Source organism: Camelus bactrianus, chromosome 13 (genome assembly GCF_048773025.1).
Source record: "Camelus bactrianus isolate YW-2024 breed Bactrian camel chromosome 13, ASM4877302v1, whole genome shotgun sequence".
Classification (NCBI taxonomy): Eukaryota; Metazoa; Chordata; class Mammalia; order Artiodactyla; family Camelidae; genus Camelus; species Camelus bactrianus.
The window spans coordinates 56,303,775-56,318,518 of NC_133551.1; the positions used below are offsets into that span (position 1 = coordinate 56,303,775).

The window sequence follows — 14,744 nt, forward strand, 5'->3', positions numbered from 1 at the left end:
CTTTTCCCTGGCCCCACTGCCATTAGCTGTGGGATTCCCAACACAATCTGTTTGCCCTAGTGTTTGACTCCAACACTTACCTTCTAGCGGAGCTTGTCTGTCTTTCCATTTAGACACCAGCCACCTGTCCGCAGATGACTTCTCAATATGCATCTATCTCTGTCCTCCTCCTCGCTCCCCATGGATTTCCAGCTGTCTATAGGCCCTTCCCAAGTGGGTATCACCCCACCTACCTACACATTTTTTAAAATTTGGAGACTGATAAACAAAACAAAAGCAAAAACCTGAAAGTCTTCCTCTACGGAAAGTTCCCCCTTTCCCGGTCCCTGACCACTGCCCACTGTCACCAGGTATTCCTGTACCCAGGCTAACCATCTCAGGGTTGTTTCGACTTTATCTCCCTTCAGCAGGGAGGCAGAGGGTTCTAATGGGAAAACATAGGCTTCGGAGTTAGACCTGGTTTCGGACTCCAGCTTCATCACTTACTAGTTTTACACCCATCATCAAGTTAATCTCCGTAAACCCCAATTTCTTCATCTGTAAAACAAAGATGATTATATTTACAACACGCTGTAAGGATGGATGAGATGGCCTGCAAAAGAGACCAGCACAGTAGGTTCATATCGTTCCCTTCCCCTCCTCACTCCCACCCTCTGTCACCGCCCAGTTTATCACCAGGTTCTGACATGTCTTCCTCTGTGTCAGCTCCCCACTTTGCTTAAGGCCTGCGGACTGTACGAGGCTTAACTGGCGGCCAGAACATCCACTCATAGCTGCCAGAATCACCTTCCTCAGAGACTTTAGTCGTTTCTTGTTTAGAAACCTGCACTGTGTCTTTATTTCCCACTGTATCAGTTGCAATGCCCAGTCTATAGGAAGGATTCAATCATCAGCACGCTAATGACTTCTGACAGACTGTGACAGGGGTGGGGGCCTTCAAGACCCTCCCCAGCGGCCCCATGAACCACTTACTGCCCAAGTTCTCCTCACTCAGATCCTCTGCCTCTTCCTTTCCCACCCCCACCCCTTTGTGAGTTACTCGACCTGTGCAGACCCTTTACCTCCCCTTCTGTTGTCATCCCTCCAAGATTACCTCCAAAGTTCTCAACAGCCGCCAGCTAATACTCGAAGCCCTGCCGCTTTAATTTGTGCTTGCTGACTTGTGCCATTCACTCGCCCGTCAGCATTTTTTTGAAATTTGTTAAATACAAGGCACCATGCCTCGTCTGTCAAATGAAGTCAGTTTTCCCTGAATCTGCTGCGTTGTAGAAAGCCCTTGGGAACAACTCTCTGTCCTTGTTTGTAAAAAGGGAACACTGCCCATTTGCCTCAGAGGCTGAGTGTAAGGAATGAATGAGACTTAAATTATCAGAATGCCTTGAGAAGTTCAAAGCAATATACATATGGTAGTATTTTAAGAATAGCTACCATTTACTGGGCATCTACTATGTATGAACAAAGGCAGTGAACCTCTCCTCTTTGTGGTGTAAACATAATATTCCATTTGATACTAATAGCTAGTCTGTGAAGTATGTATCACTATTTGCAGAACAGAAAGTCAAGATTCAGAGAGGTTAAACAGTCTGCCTTAAGTTGCACAGCCTATAGGTGGCAGACCCAAGATTTAAACTAGATCTCTCTGATTCTAAAACCCTCTCCCTTTAGCCAATCTGCTGTGGGTGGGTAGTTTCTTTCTTAATACTGTAAGCTACCTTATAAGGAATCCTGCTCACAGAGAACATTTGGTGGTCTTGCCAGGTAGCTGCAGAGCAGGCCTGAAGACATGAAGGCATAGACAGACCACCACAGAGGGGCCCTGCAGGCAGCACCCCTGCTTTTGTAACCTCGTTTCCCCTTCCAAGGGAACTTCCCTTAGCTCCCTTTCCCCTCTCGTATTCCTCCCAGCCCTCAGCCTGGAAGGACTACATCTCGGAAAATAGGTTTTCCTAAAAGGAGCTTCCTCGTCTATTTCTGTGTAATGGGACTCTGACCTCTAGAGTCAATGTCAGTCTCAGCCACTCCCTGCAGCCCGATCACATGAGACAGAGACATTTGGAGATGAGTAGCCTCTTGAGGGTGCTGGCATAGATTAGACCCAACCTAAAACTGCCTCCTCTCTGGCTTCTCTTGTGTAGTCACCTCAGGGTCAGCCGAACAGGATGCCCTTTGGGTCCCTGAATGCTCCGTGGTATTTGATGCTTCTGAGTTTTCCTGCCTGTTCTTCCTTCTGTCTTCTTCCTCACTCTGAATCATGCTCAGCACCTACTTCCTCTGGGAAGCCTTCTCTGCTTTCCTTCCCAAGCTGAACCCCCTTTCTGTGTTCCCAGCAATCTGCACTTATCTCGTCATAACATTTACCAAGTTACGTCGAGAGTGTCTGTTTACCAGCTGTCTCTTTTACTAAACTGTAACCTATTCTAGGGACCATGTTTTAACCAGCACCAAACATAGAATTTAGTTGGTAGTAGGTGCTTAGTAATGTTGGTTGAGTGAATGAATGATTGAAAATATCTCTTCATTCAACTCTCTAAACCTTGAAGAGTAGCAGGTAATAAAAAGTTAGGCCATTCCTCTCTCATGGGCACCTTCTCCTCGCTCATAGTCCAGGTAATGTCAAACACTAGTCAATTATTACAACCATAGAAAAATAAATGTATGAGCAAATCTCCAACCTATGGTTGGGATGCTTGCAGCTCCCGTGTACTTTGAAATAGGAGTCCTAGCATTTCTGGACAGTGAGCTGTTTCCTGCATACCTGAAGCCCTGGGATCAATGGAGATCCATTACTGATAGGTTCTGGCAGTGGATACAGCAAGCAGGGTGTGCCAGTAATCCCTCACAGTCAGCCCTCCTGCATGGGGGATCTTAATCCTCTTGTTGCTAACCACCAGCTGTTTGGGGAACAGTGAATTGGCCTCTTCAGATTCTAAGGAGGCTGTCAAGGTTAGAGCACCGGACGGGAAAATGAGCATTGCCTGGAGTCTCTCCTTTTAGGGAGGCCCTAATCTGTGACGGCCCTAGGCCTGCCCCTCCTCTGCTCCATTAAAGAAAGGGCTGATGAGGCCTTCCAAAGCTGTGGCTGAGGTCCCATGGAAACAACCTTTTGTTCCTGAGAAGCAATGAGCTTTCCAGCTGCAGAGGATGGGGCAGCCAAAGTAGATACAGGAGAGAAATGAAGCTACTGGATCTTAGGGGAAAATAAAGAAAGGTCCAGAGAGATTTCTGTGCATTAATATTTCTTAAACTGATATGCCCCATCCTAGCTGTAGGGAAGCAGGATGTGGCCTCCTCTGGTGTCAAGGCTTCAGTGTGAAGTACCCACCTTCACCACCCCACGCTGAGCTGGGAGGACGTGGGAGAGGGAGGAGAAGTGATTGATCCCACTGTGATCAATGGCAGATAGTTGCTAAGCATCTACAGACATGTAGATTGTCATGTGGAAGGGGAAAGAAACATAAAAACCTAGTTCAATTAAAGTGCATCTTTAAGTTTAAAAAAAAAGAAACATAAGACATATCTTCGACTCAAAAAGCATATAGTCTGGTCAGATAGATAGGAAATAAACACACAAAGCGTAAAAGTATTCCAGTTTGACACCACTTTGTAAGATGTGCCATGATTTTTTTTTAACTCTAAGAAAGAGAAGCACTACCAGTTTAACATCATCAGCTCTAATATGCAATCCCAATTCTAAAGGCATTAAATGGGGGTCGGGAGTAAGAATCAATGGGATACATACACAGATAGCACATGTTAAATCACAAATGAATAAACAAACAAACCATCAAGGCATTCGGGACTTCTGAGGGAAAATTGAGGGTTAAGGTAAAGGGAGAAAACGAGCTGAGCCTGGGCCAGAGGAGCTTAAGCCTTACTGAGATCACTGAAGCAGAAGGAGGGCATTCCAGAAAGTGGAAGCCCTGAAACCGGAGCCAAAGAGGCACCGGGGAAAGTGAAAGTGATGCTGGAGGACAAGGACTAGAGCAGTCGGGTGGGGGAAGGTGAGTGCAGGAAGGCAGCGAGCAGAGCTTGGTCGGGAGGAGGGTCTTCAATAAAGCAGAGTGCTGATAAAACCAGATGGTCCGTGGGGTTACACCCATCTCGTCCATGTTCTGACTCTGAAGAGGAGAAGTTCGGTGGGACAGACAAGCTGGAGTCCCACTGTGTTGTCATTCATTCATTCATGCAGCAATACTGGTTGAGCATCTACTGAATTCCAGGTATTTTGGAGGGAACAAAGAAATCCTAAATTCTGCCTATCGAAGGAGATGAGTTGCTGACTGAGATTACTGTGAGATACAGATATCATTGTTACTCCCACTTTAAAGATGGTGACACAGAGGTACAGAGAGGTCCAGGGACTTGCCCAGCCTCCCACTGCTGGTAAGAGGCAGGAAAATGATGATGAGGATTTGGTTCATGGCCCTCTAGACAGTATGAGACAAGGCACAGACTTCCATACAGCAGGCAGTGAACAGTAAAGATTGCTTGGATCAAAGAGTGAAAATTGAAAGGTTAGTTGATGTTGTAAGAAGATCTTGAATGCCAGGGGCCTTAGACAACCACAGACAAAGGAGAGTCTCTGATGGTTTTTAATCAGGGATCAGATCTGAGCACTAGGAAGATTAATTTGTGATCTATCTACAAGGTGGATTATAGTGAAAAGAAACTGGAATCAGAAGGACCAATTAGAAAGCTATTGCAACACTTTAAATAAAAGGAATTTGACTCAGGATAATGCTGGAGTTCAGTCGTGGTCTTCGCTTTTAATTAACCTCAAAATGTTAAGGGGGTACACTCCCTGCAAAATACCCTGGGGTCTTTGATCTACAAAGTTATCTAAGATTTCATGAGCTTTGTTTCCAGACTTGGCATATCCTAGCATCATTTGTTCTAAAACAATGGCCTTGGGTTTTCCACAAGTGGCCCAGGGTGGGGCAGAGAGTGGGACAGAGGGGAGGCCCAGCGATTAAGGGCCAGGAGGCCAGCAGTTGCCTCTCCCATTCTTGGTAAACAAATGTGTCCTGTGCCCAACTATACTCTCTATGTTCTGTAGGTCTAGAACCTTCTTCTCTAACCTTCCTTTTACCACCTTACACGTCCTGAATTTTAAACCCTTTTCCTATGCTAGCCACCCCCATCAGATTGTAGAGCTGGAAGAGACTTGTGTGATCACCTAGCCCAAACCTCTGACCTCACAGATAAAACCCTGAAGCCCTGGGAAAGGAAAGGGCCTGTCTCAGGCCACACAGCCAGTTGGTAGCAGGACAGCCTCTGACCCTCGTAGCCTCTCTCACCAGCACCATCTCCAGCTCTCGGCTCAGACGGGCAGCTCCTAGAGGGACTCTCTTCCTGGGGCAGGAATTCACTGTTTTGTATTAAGGGAGAAAGTTTTACTCGAGTCTGCAGCCATGATGCCCACCACTCTGCAGATCTTCTTGGCTGCTGGAGCCTAGCCAGGCGCTTGGTGGCGTCTGCAGTACCTCTCTGGTGTCTTAACAAGGGTCGTCTCAAAAATCCCTGATGATTAAGTTTGCCTGAATAACAGTCTTTGATTGTTAAGCTTTGAGCTATTCAGTGTGAAATTAGGAGACAAAGCTTAGGTTGGGGTCAGGGGCAATTTATAATCACCAAATGCCTGTTGGCAATTTCCATTTGGACCTTCTGCCGTCACCTCAAATGCCACACGCTTCTCTCAAAACCTCATCACTGTCCATGTTTCTCTCTCCCATCACTCCCTGTCATCCAGGCAGTGAGCCATCCATACTCCCTCCTCCTCTGCCTACAACTCCTCACTGGGGAGCATTTTGTTTTTCCTTAACACCTCTTGTTTCCATCCCTTCCTTTCTATTCCTATTGGCATTCTGCTTAGAACTCCTTGTTGGGCTGTGATGAGCTAGTTGGAAACTCGCATATAAATAAACAAAATCCAAGAAAGCAGGTACCTCCCCTAACTCTGTTTGAAATCTGCTTACTTTGCCCTGTGTCACGGGATCCTTTTTAAATGTTAGCTCAAGATCCAGAATTTACATTCTCCTCATTGGCTGGGAGCCTTTGGTTGCGAAAATCTGTCTGTGAGCTTCCAGCCGTGGCCCCCTGTGCCCTTGCACGGCACCGCCTCCCTCTGCTGGCCCTCCAGCCACAGGAATCCCTGCGGAGGACAGGTTTTAGGCAGGACAGATTCAGCTGAGTGGCCTTCATACTCAGCTGGCCTGGATGCCACTAGACAGAGAGCGAGCAGCCTGAGGACAGTTGATCTCTGAGCTGAGTGTCCTGAATCCCTACTGTCTGCAAGGCATGCAGTGGACACTGGAGGAATTACTAAAAAGTCTTAAGAATCCTCACCTCAAAGAGCCAGCCTGGTTAAGATGGAAGAAGAAAGGGCAAGCAGCAAATGGCAACACGTGAATTCCAGTTCAGGACAAACCAATTATTTATTTAGCCCCCATCTAATACTAGGCATCATGCGAGGTTCTGGGTAAACAGATACATGATGGTTTCTGATTATGAGGGGTTCATGATCTAGAAGGGAAGACAGCTAGGGAACAATTATAATCCACTGCGATACATGTCGTTATGGTGGAGGTAAGCCCAGGGTACTGTGAGAACCTAAACCTAGCCTGAAATAATTATTTTAATTAGAGCTAGAAATGACTGACCATGACTGAGTGCCAGGCCTTGGGCTGGGCACATTATGCCATCTTCCTCTCGTTTTATTTGTGCAGTTTTTTCTCCTTTCATCCTTACAACTTTCTGGGCAGGAATTATTTTTGTTTCCAATTTTCACACAAGGCAGCTGAGGCCTAGAGAGGTTAAGTAGTTAGCCCAAGGTCCCACACTAGGTAACAGAAGGAACCAGCACCCCAGCCCTGGGCTGCCTCTGAGGACCACTGTGTGCAACCCGTGCTCCTGGGAGGAGGCCCAGCCTGAGTAGAGCCCAAAGGTTGAATAAGAACCAGCCTTCCAGAGCTGGGGTGGGCCATGGGAGGCTGCATCTGTTGGGGGCATGGGGAAAAACAAGTGAAGGGCATGGAGGAGAGAGAGAATATAGCACACTGCAAAAGCCAGTGTTTCTCTGAACAGCTGGACTGATCAAAGAAGGTGTCACAGGGGAGGTGAGCTTTGTATTGGGCTTTGAGGGACAGCCAAGGGCCCAATATTTCAGCCTAGGAAGAAAGTAAGAAAATGGAGAGAGACAGTTGGGCCGTGACAGCGGCCAGGCTGGGCTCTAGGAGAAGATGAAAGAGATGAAAGCAAGAGACATTGAGTTGGGAAGCCTTCTTTTTGTGGACCTGGGAGGGGGCAGAGTTGGGGGACATGGCAGAAGATGAGGTCAAGCCACGCCTCCTAACCCGTCTCTCCCTCTTCAGCCTATGCTCAGCTGCAGCCACACCAGCTCCTCCCCCAGCCATCCTCAAAGCACCTGCAGCCCCAGTTTGTGATCCAGCAGCAGCAACAGCAACCATCACAGCAGCAGCCGCCACCCCAGCCATCACGGCCAGGGCTCCAAGCCCAGTCCCACCCCCAGCTCACCTCAGTCCCTCCGAGCCTGGCCCTGCAGCCTAGCCCCGAGGCCCACGCCATGCCACTAGGCCCGGTCTCATCCACTCTGCCTCTCCAGTGCTCCAGTGGTAACCTGCACAAGCCTGGCAGCACTCAGCAGTGCCACCCTCCGACGCCAGACACTGGGCCTCACAATGGATACCCTGAGGGCCTGTCCCACACCCCACAACGCAGGTTCCAGCACGCTTCGGCTGTGATCTTACAACTCCAGCCTGCCTCGCCAGTGGTGAGTAAGCCAACTCCAAGGCCCCAGGAACAAAGGGGGAGGACACAGCCCAGGGAGCCCCACAGCCCCCATTTGGATGTGTTTCTCTGTGAGCTGAGCATTGACGTCCTCTCTGGGTATTCCAGGAAAGAAAAGGATATTCCAGCTCCCAAATTTGGGGCTGGCTGAATCTTAACACCCTGGCCTTCTACCCAAGCTCCACAGAAACAGGGGATGTGTCCAGGAATGTCAAGGCAATTAACGAGATGGTCATCTCTGTCTTGTCCTCTAACAGCCCCAGCAGTGCACCCTTGATGACTGGAAGGAAGTGGGAACCGCCGAGAAGAGTGGGCCTGAGACTCGGTCTGGTCCATCACCGCATCAGCAAGCCATCATCACTGCCACGCCAGGTGGCCTGCCTGTACCCAAGAGCCCTAATGTCCAGCAGTCCCCAGCTCACGGTATGAAGTGTAGTGGGGCCCTTGGGGGAGGGGAAGGAGACCGCCTTGCTTGCCATCCCCTGGCACATTCCCCTTGGGCAGCTAGAATGGGAGGGAAACTATCTCAAGTCTCAAGAGGTAAGAAAGAAGCAGGGTAGGGGGAAATGGCGGGGTGGGGAGAAGATGAAGCAAGGATAAAGACAGGGGACCCAGAGGGTATAAAAGGACAGAGAAGGAAAAGGAGAATTGAAAGTTCTAGATGAGGCCACCATGTCACTGCTGTCAGATGTATCTGCATATCCACATGCCAGGTTGCAAGTTCACATAGGTATCCAGTTGTCGCCATCCTCTGCGTGGAGTTGTAAGTATGGCAAGATGGCTGCGTAGCTCAAAGCTAAGGGCAATGCCTGCGGGGAGCCAGAATGGGGTTCAGAACGAGTCAGAATGAGTTCAGCTTATGGAAAGCATCCTTGGAGGGATGGAGCTCAGCTCTGAGCTCTGTCTTCTGTGAGCGCTCAGTGACAGGCAGGCTTCTCCATGACCAGAGACTGCTGGATCCCTCTGCCCTGGTGGGAGAGTCACAGCAGTACCTCTGCCTTCTCGGAGATCTATTGGCTTTCCTTTCCTTCTCTGCCAGTGTGCAGGGCAATCGTGGCCCAGATCTCAGTGACAGTCTGAGCCACGGGCCACCTACAACTCAGGGAGGCAGTTCCAACATCAGACTAAATGTGTGCTGGGAGTGGGGGCAGGGAGAGCCAAGAGAAAAGGGGTTTGGAAACGGAAGAGGGAGACATGAGAAGAAAAGTGCTTGGGGACAAAGTAGTTATAAGTGCCCTACAAGGAAGAGAGGATGGGATGAAGGAAAAGGAAAGTAAAGGCGTATGGAGAAAGAATATTAGAAAAAGTACAAGACAGCAAGGAGGCCGTCGTTCCCTTGGCACACTTGCAGTGTTAAGGGATTTTGAAACCATTTTTGAAAAGCAGCCCATTCCATTGTGCAACTGCTCTAATTATCAGAAAATTGCTCTTCACTTTAAGGCAAAATCTGCTTTCCTGGGACTTCCACCAATGGTTGTGATTCTGTCTTGTGGATTGTAACAGAATCCATCTCCTGCAGTGTTTATAGACAGTTATGTCTCTTTCTGCTCCCTCACCACATCCCCCACTTAAAAAAAAAAAAAAGAGAGAGAGAGAGAAAATTACCAGGTTAAACATCTGAGACATTCTATTTTTCACCTGTCCCGTGTCAGTTCCTCCCATTCCCACCACGCTGATCATTCTCGTCTAGCTGCATTCCACCTTTTCACTAATTCTCTTAAAGTGTGATACCCCCAAACTAAGCACATTAATTCCAAATATAAAAAGCCGCTAGTCACCATAGTTTGGCACCTGGACCAAGCTTTATAAGCCCTTCCAAGGGCAGACTGTTGCCTAGATCTGGGTGGTAGCATAGAGAGGGACTAAAATTTGTTGAACTCCTACTATGTGCCAAGTTCTATTCTAAGTTTTCCTTTACTCACTCATGATAACCCTGAGAGAGAAATATTATTGTCCCCATTATTTAGAGAAGGAAACAAAAGTTTGCAGAGGCTACAGGTCACACAGCTATGAAAGGGCAGCACCATGACTTTGGCTGCAGGGGTAACTCCGCCACCTTCCTACATCAGGACGCCACACCTATGGCCCCACATTAACCCCTTCGACCCAGGGGAGTGATACCATTGGTTTGCAGAGCACTGTGTCACTGGAATTCCAGTGGGGTTGGGTTTGGTTTTTGTTTCTGTTTTTGTTTTTGCAGTTTTTTAAACAGGAACTGCTCTCATTTCAGGTCTCCTCAGTCTCCAAATTGTACAGTTTCTATTTTGAGCCAAAATATGATTAATTATCTCTGTTAAATATTATCTTGTGAATTTAGCCCACAGTTCCAGCCTAGCAAGAAAATGGTAATAGTTAATAGCTAACATTTCATGAGTCCCCTCTGCCAGCTTTACATGCATTTTCTCATTTAATCCTGACAGTACCCTTTGAAGCAGGAACTTTTATCATGCCCATTTTAAAGATAAGAAACTGAGCCACAGAGAGAATAAGTAGTGAGGCAGGAATGTTTTATACCTGATTTTTGTTATTCATTATACTAACTCCTCTGCTTAACTTTGCCATCTGTAAGTTATGTAGCATGTTTTCTTTGTCTTTAACCAATTTGCTGATAGAAATATTGACTAGGACCTGAGTGAAGACACATGCCCTGTCTGCAGTTTGATGATAAACAACAGTCTTTGCTCAAGTATTTGTTATCCAACAACCCCTGAATGGACTGACATTTGCCGACCGTTCTTCGTCTTGTCTATAAAACTCTCAAAAATCTCTTTCTGAAATCTAATCAAGATGCTACACACATAACAAAGCATCCTGCTCCTGAGGTACTAGCTCATGAAAAAAGTAAGTTTTACACAGTGGAAACAATTGTCAACCACCCAAGGTTTAAATATCCATTCTGTATATGGTGAATGCCTGCTCTGTGCAAAAGCACTGTGGGATGGGAGGTAATACATAGAGAAATCAGGTCTGTAACCCTGCCTTCAAGGTCTACTGGGAAAGATGAGAAATGCATAGGAAAAAATACAGTAAAAACTAGAATAGGATAAATGCCATAAAAAGATTGTGGCTAGGTGCTTTAGAAGTTAAGAGAAAAGTTACTGCCAAGTAGAGGTTATCAGGATGGATTGCAGGGAGGAAGTGGCATTGTTCTAGAGCAAGGGTTGGCAAACTACATCCCAAGGGCCAAATTCTGTACAGCCCACAAGCTAGTCACAGTTTTTACATTTTAAAATGTTTAAGAATCAGAAGAATTCAGAATATTTTGTGATACATGAAAATTATATGAAATCCAAATTTCTGTGTCCATCAGTAAACTTTTGTTGGAACACAGCCACATTCCTTCATGTAGTGGTGTTTGTGGTTGCTTTCCTGCTACAATAGCAGAGGTGAGTAGCTGCAATGGAAACTGCGTGGCCTGCAAAGTCTAAAATATTCTCTGGTCCCTTACAAAAAGGTTTGCCAACCACTGTTCTTGAAAGATAGGTAGGACCTGGACATGTGGAGGTGGGGAGAGGGCATTCCAAAAGGGACTAGTACAGTCAAGGTAGGGAGGCAGGGAAGTGTGGGCATGTGTACAGAATAGAGAAGTTGAGTATTCAATCGTGTGTTACTACCTTCACGTATAAAACAAAATGTAAGTGTAAGAAATGCAAAGGCAGAAAGGGGGAGGAAACGTGAATATTAATTTAAAAAGGGTTTGAAATTTTTGAAAAATAGTAGAAGGGAAGAAAGGGGACAGGGAAAAGGGAAAAGATAAAAGGGGCAAAGTAAACCATCAGGGAATATAAAGTAAATGTAAAATGTGAAAACAAAGAAAAGGGGATGAGGCCTGAGGGGAAAGAGGTGGGGATAGGAATGCTAAGAAAGGTAAGAATAGGAGAAAATGTTGGAAATCTAAGTCAAGCATGGAGAGAGAAATTCGGGTCGTCTATTCAGAATAAAGCTGGGTGGGGAGGGGCGACAGTGAGACTTGTGAGTCTCGCAAGTTCTAGCATAGCTACTGAATGAATGTGCTTCCCCATGACAATTCCGTTTAAACCGGTGTGGTTTAGGAGGAGAAGTAACATTTATTGGGTTCCAACTGTGTGCCAGGCTCTACAGGCAATTTGTATAAATGCCCTCAGTTAACCTTCACAGTAAGCCTAAAGAGTAGGCATTATCCCCGTTTATGGAGGTGTAACTGGGTCACTTTGCTCATTACTTAACCTCCCTGATCCTCAGTTCCCAGTGGGGAGGATAATGACTACTTGTGGGGTCATTGTGAACACTAAGAGGAGTGTGCATGCTCGTAGGGCTTGACACATATTAAGCACTCAATTACTGCTAGTCGTTATTCTTCCTGCCTCCGAACTGGTCGAGGCGGGATCACAGCCCACCACCGCACGGGGGACTTTTGACCCGGCGAGGGCAGAAGGCAGCGTGGCGCCCGCGGCGCTAGCCTCCCTAAACCGAAACCGACGTCCCTAACCGGCCGCAGGTTAGGGCCTCGCTGCGCCTTCCGGAGGGCGCGGGGCGGGGCCGGTGCGGCCGCACAAAGGAAGCGCGCGGCCCGGCTTCCGCGCCGGCGCCCCGCCTCCCGGAGGCCCCGCCCCGCGCCTCTCCCATGCCCCGCCCCGCGCCTCGCCCCGCCCCCGGCGGAGGCGGCCGCGGGAGCTCTGCCGGGACGCGCCGCATTGTCTCCGCGGCGGCTGCAGCCCTCGAGCGCCCGCCGCGCGCGCGCAACCCGGCCGCCGCCCGCTCCCCCACCCCGGCCTCGAGCCCCCGCTGCCCTTTGTGGACGCCGGCCCGGCCGGTGCGGTCGGATGCGCCGCGGCAGCCCCGGGCCCCGGCTCGGAGGCTCCCGGCGGAGAGGAGGCGGCCCGCCCGGCCCCGGGACCCCGCGCGAGGCGGCGCCCGGCCGAGGGGCTGCGTAGGCCTCGCCCGGCCAGGCCCAGCCGGGCCCTGGACAGGTCAGTGCCCTTGGCGGGGGAGGGGTTCTCGCCAGAAGGGGGTCCGCGGCCCGCGTCGGTCGCACGGCCACCAGGCACCGCCCTTCGGTGCCACTCCTGCCCGGCCCGGGCCTACTCGGCTGCCATGCCGTGCCAGCCCGCGACTCTCGCCCTCTCGGCGCCGGGGAGGTGTCCTGCGCCTCCCTCCCTCGTCGAGGACTCTGCCTGCCCCGCACTCCCCTGGCAGCCGCTATGTCACCCTCGGCGTGACAAACGCTTCCGTGTGACCCCGTCCTTACCCCGATCCCCCGCACACCCCACCCTCGCCTCCGTCCTCCTGGACGCCGCTTTCCCGGGGATGGACCGTCCGTTTAGGGACAAGCTGTTGGCGTCCTCTGTACCCTTTGGTTGGGGACTGCCTATCTTAGAGGGCCTGCGGGTTCGCTGGAGAGTTTTGTTTTTAATCTAGTTCAGTCTCACGAGGTTTTTAATTGGATGGAAAGGGACAAGCTGTTCTGTGTCTGTCCTCTCTTCCATTTTTAGAAGCGCGTTTTCTCTCCTCATGCCAAATGAAGGCATATTGTATTGTTGATTCTTTACATTAAAATCGGGATTTGTGAGATTCTCTGTTTAAATTGAAGTCCACAGAGAGGGAAATAATTTGCCCAAGGTCAGGTTGCAAACTAATGGTGGACCTACAGTGTGGACTCTTAGCCTCCGACTCCTGTATTGTTGGATATCAGTCTGTGGCAGTGATACCCCGATCATCCCAACCTTCACCATCCCTGCCCCCAAGGCTGCTTTTGATACCTGAACAGATTTCACTGACGTACTTTCAGTTCTGATCAACTTTCCTTTCCTTCCTGCTCCATACCTAGAACGGTGACCTTCTTCCTGTGCCGTCTGCAGACATAACTCTTATTCTTTTTCCTACTTAACAAATCAGTGACAGCTCTCCCCTTAAATATGTCCCATCCAAGATCTTTAATCCCCTCCCATTAGCATATTGGGCCCAGAGGATCCCTTGTCGTGATATAAGCTACCGACCTAAATCCACCATATGTCCCCGATTTTTCTAGGACAACCCCAGTTTAAAATATTCCATCCCATTGTCTATCAGCCAGATGTCTCGATTTTTGGTTTAGAAAATAATGCCATTTTAACTGTATCAGACCCTGCTGTCCTGGCCTTTTCCAGCCATTTGGCTCTGGGGCATAGCTGGGTAATCCAATTATCATTCACCTGGGATTTTTCATCTCCTCCTGAGTCAACCCAAATGTTGGAACTGCTAGGATTTCTAGATGAGTCTGAAAATTGCGGGCTAATGAGGCAAGGAAATTCTTCCTTGTTCCTATATATCTGCCCCCCTGCCCTCCCCATTTTTTATTCCGCTGCAGGGCCTCAGACCTGTGGTAGTCTGTATTGATTAGGGCTTAAGTTGAAGTCAAAAGGGATGCAGGGCTTCATATCATTTTGGCTCTAGAATGGAAAGAAACAAACTTACTGTGTTGCTACAGGGCAGGAGATTTTGTCTTGGATCTTACGATACCTGCAGAGCTAAATAGTTTTGGTTGCACTCAGATTGAACACACCTTCATCAGGCTCCTGCTTCCTGTAAAGCACTGTCCTAGGCCCTGTGGCTAATATAAATGTGATTTTTCCCACATGGCCTCAACATCTGGGTCTATATTTGGAAACAGCCACACTTTTGAATCAACTGATTATTTCCCACTGTTATTTCCCACTGTTTCTATACCTAAGTTCCAGTCCCTGCGAGGCGGGAACCAGACCTTCTGGTTTGGCTCCTTCACAAGGGCTGGCTTGTTTCACAGAGGGCCCAGCAGATGGGTAATGGTGCTCGTGTGGCACCTGCCCTTTCCAGGCACTCTTATCACGTGAGCGCTGCCTCTCAGCCCACCCAAAGTCTATTTCCAGGCTTGTCCATACACACTGGGAGGAATAGATGCCTTTTTTCGCTGGCATTAATCTTGAGAAAGTAGGCAGTTCCTT

The 14,744-nt window shown here is 48.7% G+C and overlaps 1 protein-coding gene across 3 annotated transcripts in view; it reads left to right on the forward strand.

Moving 5' to 3' along the window:
* The window catches only part of PHC2 (polyhomeotic homolog 2), a 97,907-nt gene that overhangs the window by 62,439 nt on the left and 20,724 nt on the right, over positions 1–14,744 (forward strand). For 2 of the 3 annotated variants that reach the window (XM_074376904.1, XM_074376906.1), the window contains exons 8-9: positions 7,371–7,789; positions 8,064–8,229. In XM_074376904.1, coding sequence (XP_074233005.1) covers positions 7,371–7,789; positions 8,064–8,229 — 585 coding nt within the window. Of the gene's footprint in view, positions 1–7,370; positions 7,790–8,063; positions 8,230–12,479; positions 12,756–14,744 lie in introns of those variants that run through there. The other variant, XM_074376907.1, reaches the window with a different exon arrangement.